Below are 15,770 nucleotides of genomic sequence, written 5' to 3'. Positions count from 1 at the left end.
TTCCGACGATCATCTGTCTACCAGCAAACATCTAGTAGTGCTACCTAACACCTTTAGAGAATTAGCTATTAGTTTTGCCCACCATAGTCCCATGGGAGGACATTTGGGAGTAAGGAAAGCACTGGGCAAAATAGCCAAGCATTTTCATTGGCCCAGAATGAAGGAGACTGTGGAAAACTATCTAAAAAGTTGTCAAGTCTGCCAAGTGACCGGCAAACCTTCGCACACACCTCCACCAGTTCCCCTCATTCCGATTCCCGTCAGTGGTGAGCCCTTCTCACGCCTGATAATAGATTGTGTTGGTCCGTTACCCAGGACTAAACAAGGGAATCAATATCTGTTTACAATTATGGATGTCGTTACTCGATATCCGGAGGCTATCCCTTTGAGAAAAATTAATTCTCGCATCATTGTTCGCGGTTTGCAAAATTTTTTCTCTCAGGTGGGGATTCCCCGAATAATTCAATCCGATCAAGGTTCAAATTTTACCTCTAAGATGTTTCGTGATGCCTTATCTCGCCTCGGAATTAAGTCCGTATTTTCTGTTGCATATCACCCTCAGTCACAAGGAGCCCTCGAAGGATTTCATCAAACATTAAAATCAATGTTGAGAGCATATTACGAGCAGTTTTCCCGAGATTGGGACGAGGGAATACCATTTCTCTTGTTCGCCTTAAGGGAAAGTGAGCAAGAAAGCACTGGGTTTAGTCCATTTGAATTAATTTACGGACACCAAGTACGCGGCCCCCTCGCCTTACTAAAAGATTCATGGACGGGAAAATCAGAACCCTCGTTTAAAACAACTTCAACTCTAATGCAAAAGCGTTTGTCACAACTGAGGGAATTAGCCTCAAAAAACTTAGCTAAGGCCCAATCCAAGATGAAGCATTGTTATGACAAACACACACGCTCTCGCTTCTTTAAACCAGGTGACAGTGTGATGGCACAGAAATTTTTACCTGGACACACTCTGCAACCTAGATACGAAGGTCCTTTGGAAGTGATTGAGCGGCTCAATGAGGTAAATTATGTACTACGAACTCAGGAAAGAGAAAAGCAAAACGTACTTATCACATAAACCAACTTAAGGCTTACCACCCTAGTCTCGTACCAATTACGACAGTTCTTCCTTTAGCTGAAACTGAAAATATACGTCTGCCCAGCATCTCTAAAGCGATAGAAGTACGTTTAAAAAATTCAGAGACATTGCAATCTCTTGATACCTTTCTTATGGACCTTAATTTGGAAAAAGCAAAAGATATCAAAGACTTGATATTACGTTATGAGGTTTTATTCGATGACGTCCCTAGGTGTTGCACATTGGGAATTCACGACATAGATGTACAAGGAGCTAAGCCTTGCAAACAGTCACCTTATAGGGCAAGTCCACTCAAACAAGAAGCATTAAACAAAGAAGTAGAATTTTTGTTGTCCCATGGACTCATAGAGCGAAGTAAAAGTCCGTGGGCCTCACCCTGTATATTAGTTCCCAAGCCTGATGGAACTTCTAGAATGTGCACTGATTATCGTAAGGTTAATGCTCTCATGGTACCGGATGGTTTCCCACTGCCCCGTATTGATGATCTAATGGACAGAGTATCAGGAGCCGCCTATGTTACCTGCCTGGATTTATTAAGGGGCTATTACCAAGTGCCGCTTACCCAGCGAGCCCAAGAAATATCCGCATTTACTATACAAGGCAGATTATTCAATTACCGCGTTATGCCCTTCGGGTTGTGTAACGCGGCCTCTACCTTTCAGCGCCTGATGAACCTGCTGACCAATGATTTAGAAGGAGTGGATGCATATCTAGATGATCTTGTTATATATAGCAATGAGTGGGAGCAACATAATTCACCTGGAAACCTTATTTAAGAAGTTAGAAAAGTACAACTTTACCATAAATTTAGCCAAGTGTCAGTTTGGACAAGCCAAGATTAAATACCTCAGTTTTTGTATAGGCCAGGGCAAGGTACGTCCTGTTGATGTAAAAGTTAGGGCCATTGCCGAGTTTCCTATCCCTCAAGATAGAAAGTCTGTACAGAGGTTCCTTGGAATGACTGGTTATTATCAACGTTTCTGTCCTAATTTTTCTCAGGTTGCGTCTCCTCTTACTGAGTTGACCAGTAGCAAGATGAAGTTTTGCTGGTCGAAAGATTGTGAGATAGCTTTTAATCGGTTAAAGCGGTTGCTTTCTTCGTCACCCGTATTGAAAAGTCCTGACTTTAATCAACCCTTCTATTTACACATTGATGCCAGCGGTTATGCTGTGGGGGCGGTGTTACCTCAGAAATCCCCCTCTACTGATATTTTGCATCCTATATCTTATTTTTCTTCAAAGTTGAAACGTCGCCAAAAGAATTACGCCACTGTAGAGAAAGAAGCTCTTGCCCTAGTAATATCTTTGGAACATTTTGACGTTTATCTGGGAACCTCCCCCCATAAAATTATGGTATTTTCTGATCACAACCCTTTAATTTATATTAATTCTATGAAATCAAAGAACACTCGGATCCTCAAGTGGGCTCTGAGGATCCAACTTTATCTGATTAGTATTCAACACTTAAGTGGAACTCTTAACATAATTGCCGATGCCCTTTCTTGCCCCTGAAAAAAAAAAATATATACCTTAAAATGTCAAGTTAAGAGATGAGTACTCTTAGGGCCTAATTTATATATATATTTTTTGTTAATGATTTTCTTTTATATTGACAGTATGATTATGAAAACCGTTTCATTGATGGGACGAAGTATTAAGTCCACATGGATGACCCTGACAGTCATATGTCTGAGACTCCTATTCTCGAATTGCGATGGATGCCACTCCAGAGAGTTCTTCCGGCCATTGTTCCAGAAGCTCATCCTCTGGCAAATAACCATGCTGATGGAGTTCTTTCATCTTCATTCTTCCGTCGTCCTACATGCCTTATTTACCAAGAGGACGCTTGCAAACTCCCTAGTGCGACCTATTGTCATACGGGGGGTGGGGGGTGTTATATCTTGGAAATTGGTCATCCTGCGTTATTTAACTATTGTACGAGTATGATCATCACTTAATATTATAGCGCGAAAGTCCCCGTTTATAGCTAAAATAGAGACTTTCGGCGTTATATTATTATCTGTTAATATATAAAAAAATACCATGGTATTATCACTATTTTATTATTATTGTTAGGTAGGATTTCTTATGTATATAGAGCATAAGTCTCGGAACCATCCGGTGAATTGTTCAATTGTTTATGTCCGGCTGACTGACGTTTGGGTCAGGTGATCCAACCTGACGATGGGTCAACAGACTGGGAGGTAGTCAGTCCGCTCCCTGTTCTAGCCTTGACAACTGATCGTATATTGGTTCTCTTTTAGGGTGTACAGTTTGAATGGGTTTGAGAATTAGACTCTAGAGCTGACTCAGTTTGTTCCTCATTGCTCTGAAGATTGTTTTGATATTTATATGCTTGGTCAGTTCAGTAATCCATAGAGATATGTCTTCTCAGACAAACTCTTGCTTTTTACTTCCTTTACGGCCGGATTCAAAGGTCTTGTTGAATCTTGTCATTTTGTAGTTTGAGTTTACACAGTCTTGTTAAGACAAAGACGTAAATGTTAATGAAGACTTAATTACAGGAAGAAAAATTTATCTTCCTTATTAATGTGATACTTCCATGATTTTGAACTAAATATGTATATTGTAAATTTATTGTACAAAGTATTAAGATATAATATTAGGTACAGAGAAAAGATAAAGTATTGTATTTAAATACTTTAATAAATTTTAATATTATTCTATGGAGTTTCCCAGTTGAAATTATTTCCCCTAGACTCTAAAATACCTTTAACAAACTCTGATCCAAAATCTTGTTGCATAAGAAGAAAATAGTAACAGACTACATTCTGAAGTTCTTTATAAAATTTCTTATTTGCAACAGTGTGTTTGTGCTAGTGTTATTCAAATGGCCTGTTAATTACGTATGCAAGTTGAGAAGCTTCACTGATAGTAGCGGCAACAGCAGGACGAGCAGCATAATGGTAGACATATAAGAGACAGTGCCATGGGAAGACATGACGCTGTACAAGGTGCGAGAAGCACATGCTTGGTCTGCAGGAGCCACAAAAGGCTTTGCCTGTGGATACTTGGTGATGTTCGTGTCCAGCTGAGAGCAGAGAGAGTTATCATTAATAAGAGAACATTCATTAATTCTGTGGAGTATGCAATACATGAACTCTTACTCCAAGTAAACTTCAGTTCTACTAGGGAAATATATATAAATTCAACTTTTGGATATACATCACTTCTACTGGCTTAGTGCTTCTTTTTGATTATTATAATAATAATAATAAAAATAATCACTTCTACTAGTGGCATATACATAAATTCCTAATCCACTGTGAGGCCTGGTCATGGACCAAGCCACAGAGGCGTAGACCCCTGGAACACACACAAGGTATATGTGTAATAATAATACAGGAATATTGATGGTAAACATTGGTTCTGCTAGAGAATGTGTACCCTACATATCAATTCTGGTTTAAGAGAATACATTAATTCTTCTAGGGGCATTGTACATAAAGTCTACTACATTTTTGTCTTTTTCTATCTATAAGAGTTTGGTAAAATATAGTTATTTTAACATCCTTAAAAACTGTTTTAAATCTTACATCTTTAACTGAAGCTCAACTTTCATAAATGCAAATATTCCAGAAGCCAATTGTAGATCCCATCAAACACACACACACACACACACACACACACACACACACACACACACACACACACACACACACACACACACACACACACACACACACACACACACAGGAGGAGAGTGGTGGAACACCTGGAACAGAACAAGATTATAAATGAAAACCAGCATGGGTTCATGGAAGGCAAATCCTGTGTCACAAACCTTCTGGAGTGCAGGAAGGCCTTTGACACAGTCCCCCACATGAGATTAGTGCAGAAGCTGGAGGATCAGGCACATATAACAGGGAGGGCACTGCAATGGATCAGGGAATACCTGACAGGGAGGCACGGTACGTGAAGAGGTATCACAGTGGGCGCCTGTGACGAGCGGGGTCCCACAGGGGTCAGTTCTAGGACCAGTGCTATTTTTGATATATGCGAACGACATGATGGAAGGAATAGACTCCGAAGTGTCCCTATTCGCAGATGATGTGAAATTGATGAGAAGAATTAAATCGGATGAGGATGAGGCAGGACTGCAAAGAGACCTGGACATGTGGTCCAGAAACTGGCTTCTCGAATTCAACCCTGCCAAATGCAAAGTCATGAAGATTGGGGAGGGGCAAAGAAGACTGCAGACAGAGTATAGGCTAGGTGGACAAAGACTACAGACCTCACTCAGGGAGAAAGACCTTGGGGTGACCATAACACCGAGCACGTCACCGGAGGCACACATCAACCAAATAACTGCTGCAGCATACGGGCGCCTGGCAAACCTGAGAATAGCATTCCGATACCTTAATAAGGAATCGTTCAAGACACTGTACACTGTATGTTAGGCCCATACTGGAGTATGCAGCACCAGTCCCACACCTGGTCAAGCACGTCAAGAAGTTAAAGTACAAAGGTTTGCAACAAGGCTAGTCCCAGAGCTTAGGGGAATGTCGTACGAGGAAAGGTTGAGGGAAATCAGACTGATGACGCTGGAGGACAGAAGAGTCAGGGGAGACATGATAACGACATACAAGATACTGCGGGGAATAGACAAGGTGGACAGAGATACTATGTTCCAGAGAGGGGACACAGAAACAAGGGGTCACAACTGGAAGCTGGAGACTCAAACGAGTCACAGGGACGTTAAGAAGTATTTCTTCAGTCAGAGTCGTCAGGAAGTGGAATAGCCTAGCAAGTGAAGTAGTGGAGGCAGGAACCATACATAATTTTAAAGAGGTATGTTAAAGCTCAGGAAGCAGAGAGGGAGAGGACCCAGTAGCGATCAGTGAAGAGGCGGGGCCAGGAGCTATGACTCGACCCCTGCAACCACAAATAGGTGAGTACAGAGCTGTGACTTGACCCCTGCAACTACATAGGTAAGCACACTTGCTTGCACTCTCCCTCTCTCTCTGCTCCATGACATAATTACTAGGTGAGCACACTTGCTTGCACTCTCCCTCTCTCTCTGCTCCATGACATAATTACTATTTGCATGGCAAAGGGCTAAACTAGTAAGGGTCATATAGCACCTAAGAAATGGGAGTTAATCAGGCTTAACCCAAGGAAAGGGTAGCTCCCACCCCCTGAATCATTATTATAATCAAACAAAGCACTAAACTGCAAGGGTTATACAGCCACACCCCAGAATCAAGAATAAAACATCAATAAATACACTCCATTTGTACTAATCCACACTGTACACTATTTTACCCTCTAGTTTGATGCTTGTTTTTTATCCATCTCTTTTTCATTAATAATAAATATACTATAAATTTCAGCAATTCTGCTCTGTTTCTTTTATTTTTTAAGAATTTTCATGACTAGTTTTTTTAAATTTCCATAACTTAACATTTTGTTTAGAACTGTCATAACTGTTTTTTTAATTTTCGTACGTCTGCATATGTACAAATTCTGTGTGTAACTAACCTTCATATTAACACCATAGTTATACTGACACTTAATGACTTGGTCACCCTCCAGCACTTTCTTATTGAGATTCTTCTTATTCAGTGTCTCCCATGGCAGTGCATTCATCACCTCCTGGTACTTGTGCCCAACACCAACCTCAGGGTTAAACTCGAAAGTGTCCAGTTTCAGGTCCCTGTCAATAGATTTTAGTAGTAAACTGGAGCACATGTAGTCATCAAGTAATAATTCATTTGTGCTGCTTAAGCACCTAGGATACTGTGCCCTACTGAAGTTTTCCAGTTCAGGCTGGCAGATTTCAGTACCTCTCATAAGAAACCCATCCTGTGTGATGTAATATGTCAGAAACAACTAGCTATTTTGCTACTACTATGTACCATAATTCATACAGAATATGGTAGCCACACACTATAGCTGTTCCTAACATGTAACTAGTAAAACAGGGTACCACACATTGTGAGTATGCATAATTTTGTTAAAAAACATCAATAATGTATTATCAGACTACAAGATCACTACAGACAGGGTCTTTTTGAAGTACAAAATCTCAAAATAAAAATATATTTGAAGTGCTAAATGACCTTAAAAACTGTGAATTTATATTTGTATTATTATCTGGAATTCTAGTGTAGTGTAAGCCCTTCAAAAAATAATCAGCCCCTAATTTGGTTATGCCTAAAGGCACCTACTTTGAGAAGTTGCCAATGCCAAAGGTGTCCTGGAGGAGGCCTGGGTGGGGGGAGGAGCGACATAGAGACATGTTGACACGAGGGTAGTAATAGATGAAGGCTTGACACATCTCGTCTCTGGCTTTCCACCCTGTGAAGGTCCCACTGTCTTGCCCACTGCTGTCATAGTCACATTCTATAAGAAAGTGAAGTCCAGTTAGGTCACATGTCTTGCACACAACATACAGAAAATCAAGCCTCCATTATGCCTTGCACTGAATGATTCACACAGTTTGCCCTTCAAGGAACACAGGAGGGAGGGCACTTTGATGCTAATGAGGGGCTCCTGATGCAAGGAACTGGATCTACCCTTCCTTTCCTTGGATCAAGTCTGATCTCTCATTCTCCAGCTGTTGTTTGACCCATACCTGGAGAGAGTTCCGGGGGTCAACAACCCCACGGCCCGGTCTGTGACTGGGCCTGATCAACCAGGCTGTTACTGCTGGCCGCATGCAATCCAATGTAAAAACCACAGCCCAGCTGGTCGGATACTGACTTTAGTTGCTTGTCCAGTGCCTGCTTGAAGACAGCCAGTTTAACTTTTCCATGAATATAATAATAATCCACATGATTTAGTGCTTCATAATATATAATGAAGTACAGAAAGATGCATGTTCCTTGAACCATGGGCATCAGAAAAATTTTCTAGGGGCAAAGTATACTATTGCTGGACAGAGCGGTTTACCTTAAAATAAAAAAAAAAAAAGTCAGAAAAAAGTTAGTCTATTATGGTTGACAAAAGAGAAAATAATTGGTGAGCCATGTGTTCAGTTGTGTTTTGGTGGTTCTCTAAGAGAAGGTTCATGATGACAGTAAGGGGCTCTTGAAACCAGGAATTTAGTTTCCCTTCCTTTCCTTAGATCAAACCAGATTGCCTCCCATTTTCCCAGATGCCACATTACCCCTACTGGTTTTGGGTTCCCTTCCCCTCCCCATGAATGTAATAATAGTGTTTTGTTGTGAAACAAGAGAGGTCAAATGCCCCCTCTTGCCCTTGACTGACAACACCCAAGCCCCAGATCTACTCACCTGTCAAACTTGCTAAACTTAAAAGAATGAGTACGTAAACTTTAATAATAAACTAACATGACTAATAATGTCTCTACCCATTTCCTTCAGTGTTTGCAAAAGCTATGTAGAATTATTCAGTTGTGCCACTGGTTACTTGGGCCCTTGCTAGGGAACTGGAAGGCCTGACCCCTCAAGGAAAGTGCCTAAATGCTAGTGAGGATCTCTTGATCCAAGAAACTAAACTTCACTGGATTGAGCCCCAATGCCTCCCCTATAGGTTTAGCATTTGCCCATGAAAATAAAAGGCCTGAGGTACTTACCTACAGTTAAGTGGTCCCCTGGCAGGATCTTTACCTCTTTCGTCAGTCTGCGAGACTGCTGGAAGTCAGCAGCATAGTGGGAGTCCACAGCCAGTGGTGGCAGCTCCACATCATCCCTGAAATGACGCAGTCTGATGGCCCTAGCTGAAAGTGGTCAGGACTGTTACAGATGATCTTATTATTTTCAGTTGTCAAAATTATTCATCAGCAATGTTGTTTATTCCATTGAAGACATAGCAAGACTCCAAGCGGACATCAACCAAATCTTTAAACGGCTGCAGAAAACAATACGAAGTTCAATGAAGAGAAATTTCAATTTCTCTGATGTGGAAAACTTGAGGAAATTAAAACTACGTATATTGAAGTATAAAACAAATTCCAACCAAACAATTGAGTGAAAAACTAATGTGAAGGACCTGGGAGTGGTAATGTCAGAGGATCTCACTTTCAAAGATAATGACAATGTATATCACATCTGCTAGAAAAAAGATAGGTAATGAGAACCTTCAAAACTATGGATGCCAAGCCCATTGTGATTCTCTTCAAATCGCTTATTCTTTCTAGGCTGGAATATTGGTGTACACTAACAGCACCTCAAGGCAGGGAATATTGCTGACCTACGGAATGCACAGAGAACCTTCACGGCACACATAAGTACGATAAAACACCTAAATTACTGGGAATGGTTGAAGTTCCTCGACTTGTATTTCCTGGACACAGGCGAGAGAGATACACAATGTTATACACTTGGAAAATTCTAGAGGGATCAGTACCAAATTTGCACACAAAAATCACTCCCTACTAATGTAAAAGGCTTGGCAGGTGATGCAATATCCCCCAGTGAAAAGCAAGGCAGCCATGAGTACAGTAAGAGAACACAATGTGCCAGGGGCTTAAGTTTGTTAAACTGCCTCCCAGCATACTTAAGGGGGATTACCAATAGACCCCTGGCTGTCTTTAAGAAGGCGCTGGACAGGCACCTAAAGTCAGTACCTGACCAACCGGGCTGTGGTTCATATGTCAGCTTGCGTGTGGCCAGCACCAGCAGCCTGGTTGATCAGACCCTGATCCACCATGAGGCCTGGTCTCAGACCGAGCCACAGGGGCATTGACCCCCCAAAGCCCTCTCCAGGTAAACTCTTCACAACTGTTACCAGATCATTAATTTGTAAATAGTTAATTACTACTGGAACTTGCATACTGTTGAAACTTAGAGCTGAGTCCCTGGACCTATTATGTGCCTGGAGTATACCTGGAGGGTGTTTCAGGGGTCAGTGCCCCACAGCCTGGCCTCAAGGTGGATCAGGGCCTAATCAACCAGGCTGTTACTGCTGGCCACACACAAACAACCAACATATGAACCACAGCCTGGCTGGTTAGGCATTGACATTAGGTGCCTGTCCAGCTCCCTCTTGAAGACAGCCAGGGGTCTATTGGTAATCCCTTATGTATGCTGGGAGGCAGTTTAACACTCATGGGCCCCTGACACTTACTGTGTCTCTTAACGTATTATGGTGCCCCCTGCTTTTCACTGTGGATATGTTGTATTGAATGCCGAGCTTTTTGCTTTCATAGGGAGTCATTTTTGTGTGCAAATTTGGTACTGATCCCTCTAGAATTTTCCAAGTGTGTATTATCATGTATCTTTCTCACCTGCATTCCAAGGAGTACAGATCAAGGGCCTTCAACTGTCCCAGTAATTTTGGTGCTTTATTGTGTTTATATGTGCAGTGAAAGTTCTCTGTATATTCACTAGGTCTGCATCTCGCCTGCCTTGAAAGGGGTCTTTAGTGTACAATACTCTATCCTAGAAAGAACAAGCAATTTAAAGATAATTATCATTGGCTTTGCATCCCTAGTTTTGAAGGTTCTTATTATCCATCCTATCATCTTAATAGCAAATGTGGTAGAGACTTTGTTGAGATCTTTGAAAGGGAGATTCTCTGACATCACTCATAGGTCCTTCATATTAGTTTTTTGCTCTATTCTGTGGTTGGAATTTCTTTTATAGTCTGATCCAGTTTTTATTTCCTAGAGTTTTCCACAGCAGAGTAGTTGAAATTTGTCTGTTGAACTTTATATTGTTTTCTGAGACCCATTTGAAGACTTGGTTAACGTCCACTTGGAGATTTGCAGTTCTCAATGGATGACACAGTCATGCAAATTCTGATATTGTCAACAAAGGACATGATGCTGTGATTACATCTCTGTCAGATATACCTCTGTAATCTTTTGACTACCCTCCACAGGATGGGTATGTGGTACATAATAATGCTATTAAACTCTCGATAAGCAAACTGAGGATCGAGTTGCTACTACTCGCACAGAATGAATACCCATCTATGTACTGACCTAGGTAGTGTCCATGAAGAAAGACGGTGAAAACATTGATTCCATCTTCAGGTAAGCCTGCGGCAGTACAGGCAGCAGAGCAGTGCCCAGACACGAGCCAGTTTGGCGTCTTGGGTGGCACTGTCAACGAGAAGAGCAAGGCATGCCCTAGACCCATGTTACTGGCATCGATCTCCCTGCCCAGTAAGATGGCGAGAAATTGTCACAATTACTCTTAAGAGGCATATTTTGTATATAATATACAAGAAATAAAAATTGTATTGTAACATGAAACACTGAACAGCCTCCAGTTTTATCAAGATATAATGAAAGCTCACCTCGTATCAATCAGAATGCTTAACATTCCCAATAAACCTATCAACATTCAACTATCATTCCTAACAATCCTAACGTATTCCCAATAATCATACATTCAAAATAACCCTACCACACATTCCTAATAATCCACATATTCCTAATAAATAAATAAATCCTACCACACATTCCCAATAATCGTACCACATATTCCCAATAATCCTACCATATATTCACAGTAATCCTACTACATATTCACAATCCTACCACATTCACAATCCTACCACATTCCCAATTATCGTACATATTCCCAATAATCCTACCACATATTCCTAATAATCCTACCACATTCACAATCCTACCACACATTCCCAATAATTGCACCACATATTCCCAATCCTACCACATATTCACAATAATTCTACCACATTCACATTGATCTAAGCCTTGACCCGAGGCCTTAACTGACCTGAGCTTTTCAGTGTAGTAGATGTTCATGGCCCACTCCACGGTGACGTCACGTTCCAGTCTGGTATTATCGTAGTGGGTCTGAAACATGATGTAGGTGGCACCCCCGTGCTGATCTCCCATTGGATAGCCAACTTTCTCTGGCAATAGTTCTCCCTGCAATGACAAGACCTCAGCTCCTGTTGTGTTGAAATGACCGCAGTGCTGACAGATATAGTAAGAGGACACTACTTTCAGAGTAGGAAGTTGTCAGCAAATTTTTATTTAGGTGAAGAAAAAAATTGCAGTCCCGTGGTTGGGACTATTTATAAATAACCCACACTTAAGAAAATTTTAGTTGGCGTTTCAAGTCCTGGGTATATTAGCTATGAGATGATATTTCACTTGTGACGTCGTGGGGTTGACAACATGTATTGTCTATCTAGAGGACACCATTTCCATATGACCACAGATTTCCCGTAGATGGTGTAGCATATGATGGAAATATTCATCACTGGGTATCAACTGCAGCAACACACCTAAAGCCAATAACAACTCAACAAAAAGCCACAGTAAGAATAATCACTAAATCCCATCCCTTGCAACACCCCCCCCCCCACTCTTCATAGATCTAAACTTACTCCCTGTTCAGAACATCCACACTTACTACTGTGCAATCTACATCTACAGGACCTTAAATTCCAATATTAACCTTGGCCTAAAACGCTTTCTTGATAGTTGTGACAGGATCCACAGGCATAACACCAGACACAAACATCTCTATGACATTCCCTGTGCCCGACTAAACCTTTACAAAAATTCAATGCATGTCAAAGGCCCTAAAATCTGGAACACCCTCCCTGAAAACTCTAGAACTGCAGACACACTCATCACTTTCAAAACTACCGTTAGAAAACATCATATCTCCCTGATACACCCCGTCAACTAACTACATAAAAACCACCTGGTGGTTCACACTTACACTCACTCATTTGACTATAAACACAGAAATGCGTATCTTAATCTTAAAATAATGATATTTAACTAGTCATAAGTTTGCCTGTGATATTCCAATATAGAAACTATGTATTGTGCCAAAACATAAGCATTCACATTGCTAAACTAACAACTAGTATTTAGTCACTTAGTATTTAGTCAACTTACTCCACAATTTGTAATAAAATAGGGTTAAGAATTAATATAAGTTTGCCCGAAATGCCTAGCCATGCTAGGTGTTCTAGTGGCCCCCTCTGTAATTAGTATTTTATTACATGTAAACCACACAATAACCAAAATCTGTAAACCCCGCATTGTAATCCTTATAGAGAATAAACTTTGATTTGATTGACTGATTGATATTAGGGAATCGATAGTAGAGTTGATACAGGCTCTAATATCACAGTCTGGCCTTGAAATTAATGCGATGGGATCAAGTCCTGAGCATATCGGCTATGCATATAATTTAATAAATATCTTCATTGTGCACTCATACCCATCGCGGGGGCGTTGACCCCCGGAACTCTCTCCAGGTAAACTCTCTCCATCATGTGGGTGATAGTCAAAATACTACAGAGGCACATAATGGGCCCAGGAACTAGACCACAAGGTTCTGATAGCTAAACAAGTTGCAGTGATAATGAACTATTTACATGTTTATATCTAGTTACAATTGCAATGAGTTTTGATGCAGACATTAATTAAGGTCACAAAAATACTAGAGTAGCTCATATGTGGTATTGAATTCTAAGAATAAATTTGTTCTTTAATACTTAATTCGCTCATGGTTAATTTAAAATTTGCATCTTTCCACTGATCTGTTAGTCTTGTACATATTAATGATTTACACTCGCCTCACTTCCGATGGCCCAGTTGATGAGGAACCTCTCACACAGGTAGAACTCAGGTGGCATGTTAGGAGTGTAACACTCGAAGCCAGGGCCACCAACATGCTTCTCTAGCTTGTCTCCTGGGGCACTGCCGTCGTTTGTGAGGCACTCGACGGCTAGTGAGTGATGGAGGTTCTCCCGAGCATTCTTACCGTAGACCATGTCATACTGGAAAAGTTTACAAGGGAGTGAGATTTCTTAACAGGTTTTAGTGAGAAGATGCTTTATGAATGACATTTTAATTTATATATATATATATATATATATATATATATATATATATATATATATATATATATATATATATATATATATAATGTCGTGCCGAATAGGTAGAACTTGCGATCTTGGCTTAAATAGCAACGCTCATCTTGCCATATAGGACAAGTGAAAATTTGTGTATGCAATAATTTCTCCAAAATCATTCTGAACCTAACGAAAAAAAATATATTTCACTGTGTTTGTTTAGTATTAAATTACTGTAAACAAATCTAAAATATATTTAGTTGGGTTAGGCTAAAATAAATTGTTCTTGTTATAATAAGGTTAGGTAAGTTTTCTAAGATTCTTTTGGAGCAAAATTAAAATTTTTTACATTAACATTAATGAAAAAAAAATATATCTTTAAACGTATAAGAGAAAATTTTAGAAAGGACTTAATTTTAAATGAGTTCTTGCTAATTGACCAGTTTTACATATTCGGCACGACATTATATATATATATATATATATATATATATATATATATATATATATATATATATATATATATATATATATATATATATATATATATATATATATATATATATATATATATATATTATATATTATATATATATATATATATATATATATATATATATATATATATATATATATATATATAATCTCAAACAATCGCTGACAGGTGATCTTAACTATGCAAGACAAGTCACGGGGGTGGAAATCTTTAGCTCAAGTACTTTCACAATTCTCAGTGCATCATCAGGAGTCATGCAATGTTGCAAGGTAGCAACTAAAGCAGGGGGAGTTTTCTTAGAGTAACGTAGTGCGGGTGTGTCACTGGCCGCCGCTTCTCTCAGAATGTGGCCAACGGTCGGTGCCAACCCCATACCACCATCCCCCTACGTGTGTGCACTCACCTAGTTAAGATTGCAAGGGTCGAGTCCAAGCCCCTGTGTGTGTGTGTGTGTGTGTGTGTGTGTGTGTGTGTGTGTGTGTGTGTGTGTGTGTGTGTGTGTGTGTGTGCGCGCGCGTGTGTGTGTGTGTCATCTTCAATAATAATTTCATCATAGATTTTCTTCAAATTTACAATGGTTGTAGGACTTACTATCTCCTCTCTCAATACATTCCATTAGTCTACCAATGTTTGCAAAGAAAAATTTCCTAGTAATCCTTCAGCTCACTTTTTCCTCAATGACCAACACTGGGAGCGCTTGAGGTTCCTGAACCTGTATTCCCTGGAACGCAGGCGGGAGAGATACATGATTATATACACCTGGAAAATCCTAGAGGGACTAGTACCGAACTTGCACACGAAAATCACTCACAACGAAAGCAAAAGACTTGGCAGACGATGCACCATCCCCCCAATGAAAAGCAGGGGTGTCACTAGCACATTAAGAGACCATACAATAAGTGTCAGGGGCCCGAGACTGTTCAACTGCCTCCCAGCATACATAAGGGGGATTACCAACAGACCCCTGGCAGTCTTCAAGCTGGCACTGGACAAGCACCTAAAGTCGGTTCCTGATCAGCCGGGCTGTGGCTCGTACGTTGGTTTGCGTGCAGCCAGCAGTAACAGCCTGGTTGATCAGGCTCTGATCCACCATGACGTCTGGTCACAGACCGGGCCGCGGGGGCGTTGACCCCCAGAATTCTCTCCAGGTAAACTGGTTATGTTCGTTGCAGGCACTAAGCTATCTTTATCTAATCTTTTATGTTCTTTTATGACCTTATATATGGTTATCATGTCTTCTTTCTCCCGTCAGCCAGTATGAGTATCTGCGTATGCCAATACCAGCATGAACTTTTTCCTAGTTATAACTTGCCAGCAATGGAGATATGAAGCCTATTGCACGAGGCATTCTCAAGCAATGAACGAAAACTTGTAGGTAAAAAAAAAAAT

At 40.4% G+C, this 15,770-nt stretch overlaps 1 protein-coding gene across 1 annotated transcript in view; it reads right to left on the bottom strand.

Annotated features, from left to right (window-relative positions):
- Nucleotides 1-3,533: 3,533 nt before the first annotated feature.
- LOC128685291 (DBH-like monooxygenase protein 1 homolog) overlaps nucleotides 3,534-15,770 on the bottom strand; it is a 65,496-nt gene continuing 53,259 nt past the window's right edge. Inside the window, exons 6-12 of the mRNA XM_070086186.1 lie at nucleotides 13,604-13,807; nucleotides 11,776-11,930; nucleotides 11,013-11,188; nucleotides 8,661-8,804; nucleotides 7,291-7,465; nucleotides 6,602-6,776; nucleotides 3,534-4,151 (exon numbers count right to left, since the gene is read on the bottom strand). Coding sequence (XP_069942287.1) covers nucleotides 3,963-4,151; nucleotides 6,602-6,776; nucleotides 7,291-7,465; nucleotides 8,661-8,804; nucleotides 11,013-11,188; nucleotides 11,776-11,930; nucleotides 13,604-13,807 — 1,218 coding nt within the window. The 3' untranslated portion in view covers nucleotides 3,534-3,962. The remainder of the gene's footprint in view (nucleotides 4,152-6,601; nucleotides 6,777-7,290; nucleotides 7,466-8,660; nucleotides 8,805-11,012; nucleotides 11,189-11,775; nucleotides 11,931-13,603; nucleotides 13,808-15,770) is intronic.

Source organism: Cherax quadricarinatus, chromosome 18, assembly GCF_038502225.1.
Source record: "Cherax quadricarinatus isolate ZL_2023a chromosome 18, ASM3850222v1, whole genome shotgun sequence".
In the NCBI taxonomy this organism is placed as follows: domain Eukaryota; kingdom Metazoa; phylum Arthropoda; class Malacostraca; order Decapoda; family Parastacidae; genus Cherax; species Cherax quadricarinatus.
This window is presented reverse-complemented; position numbering and strand designations above follow the sequence as displayed.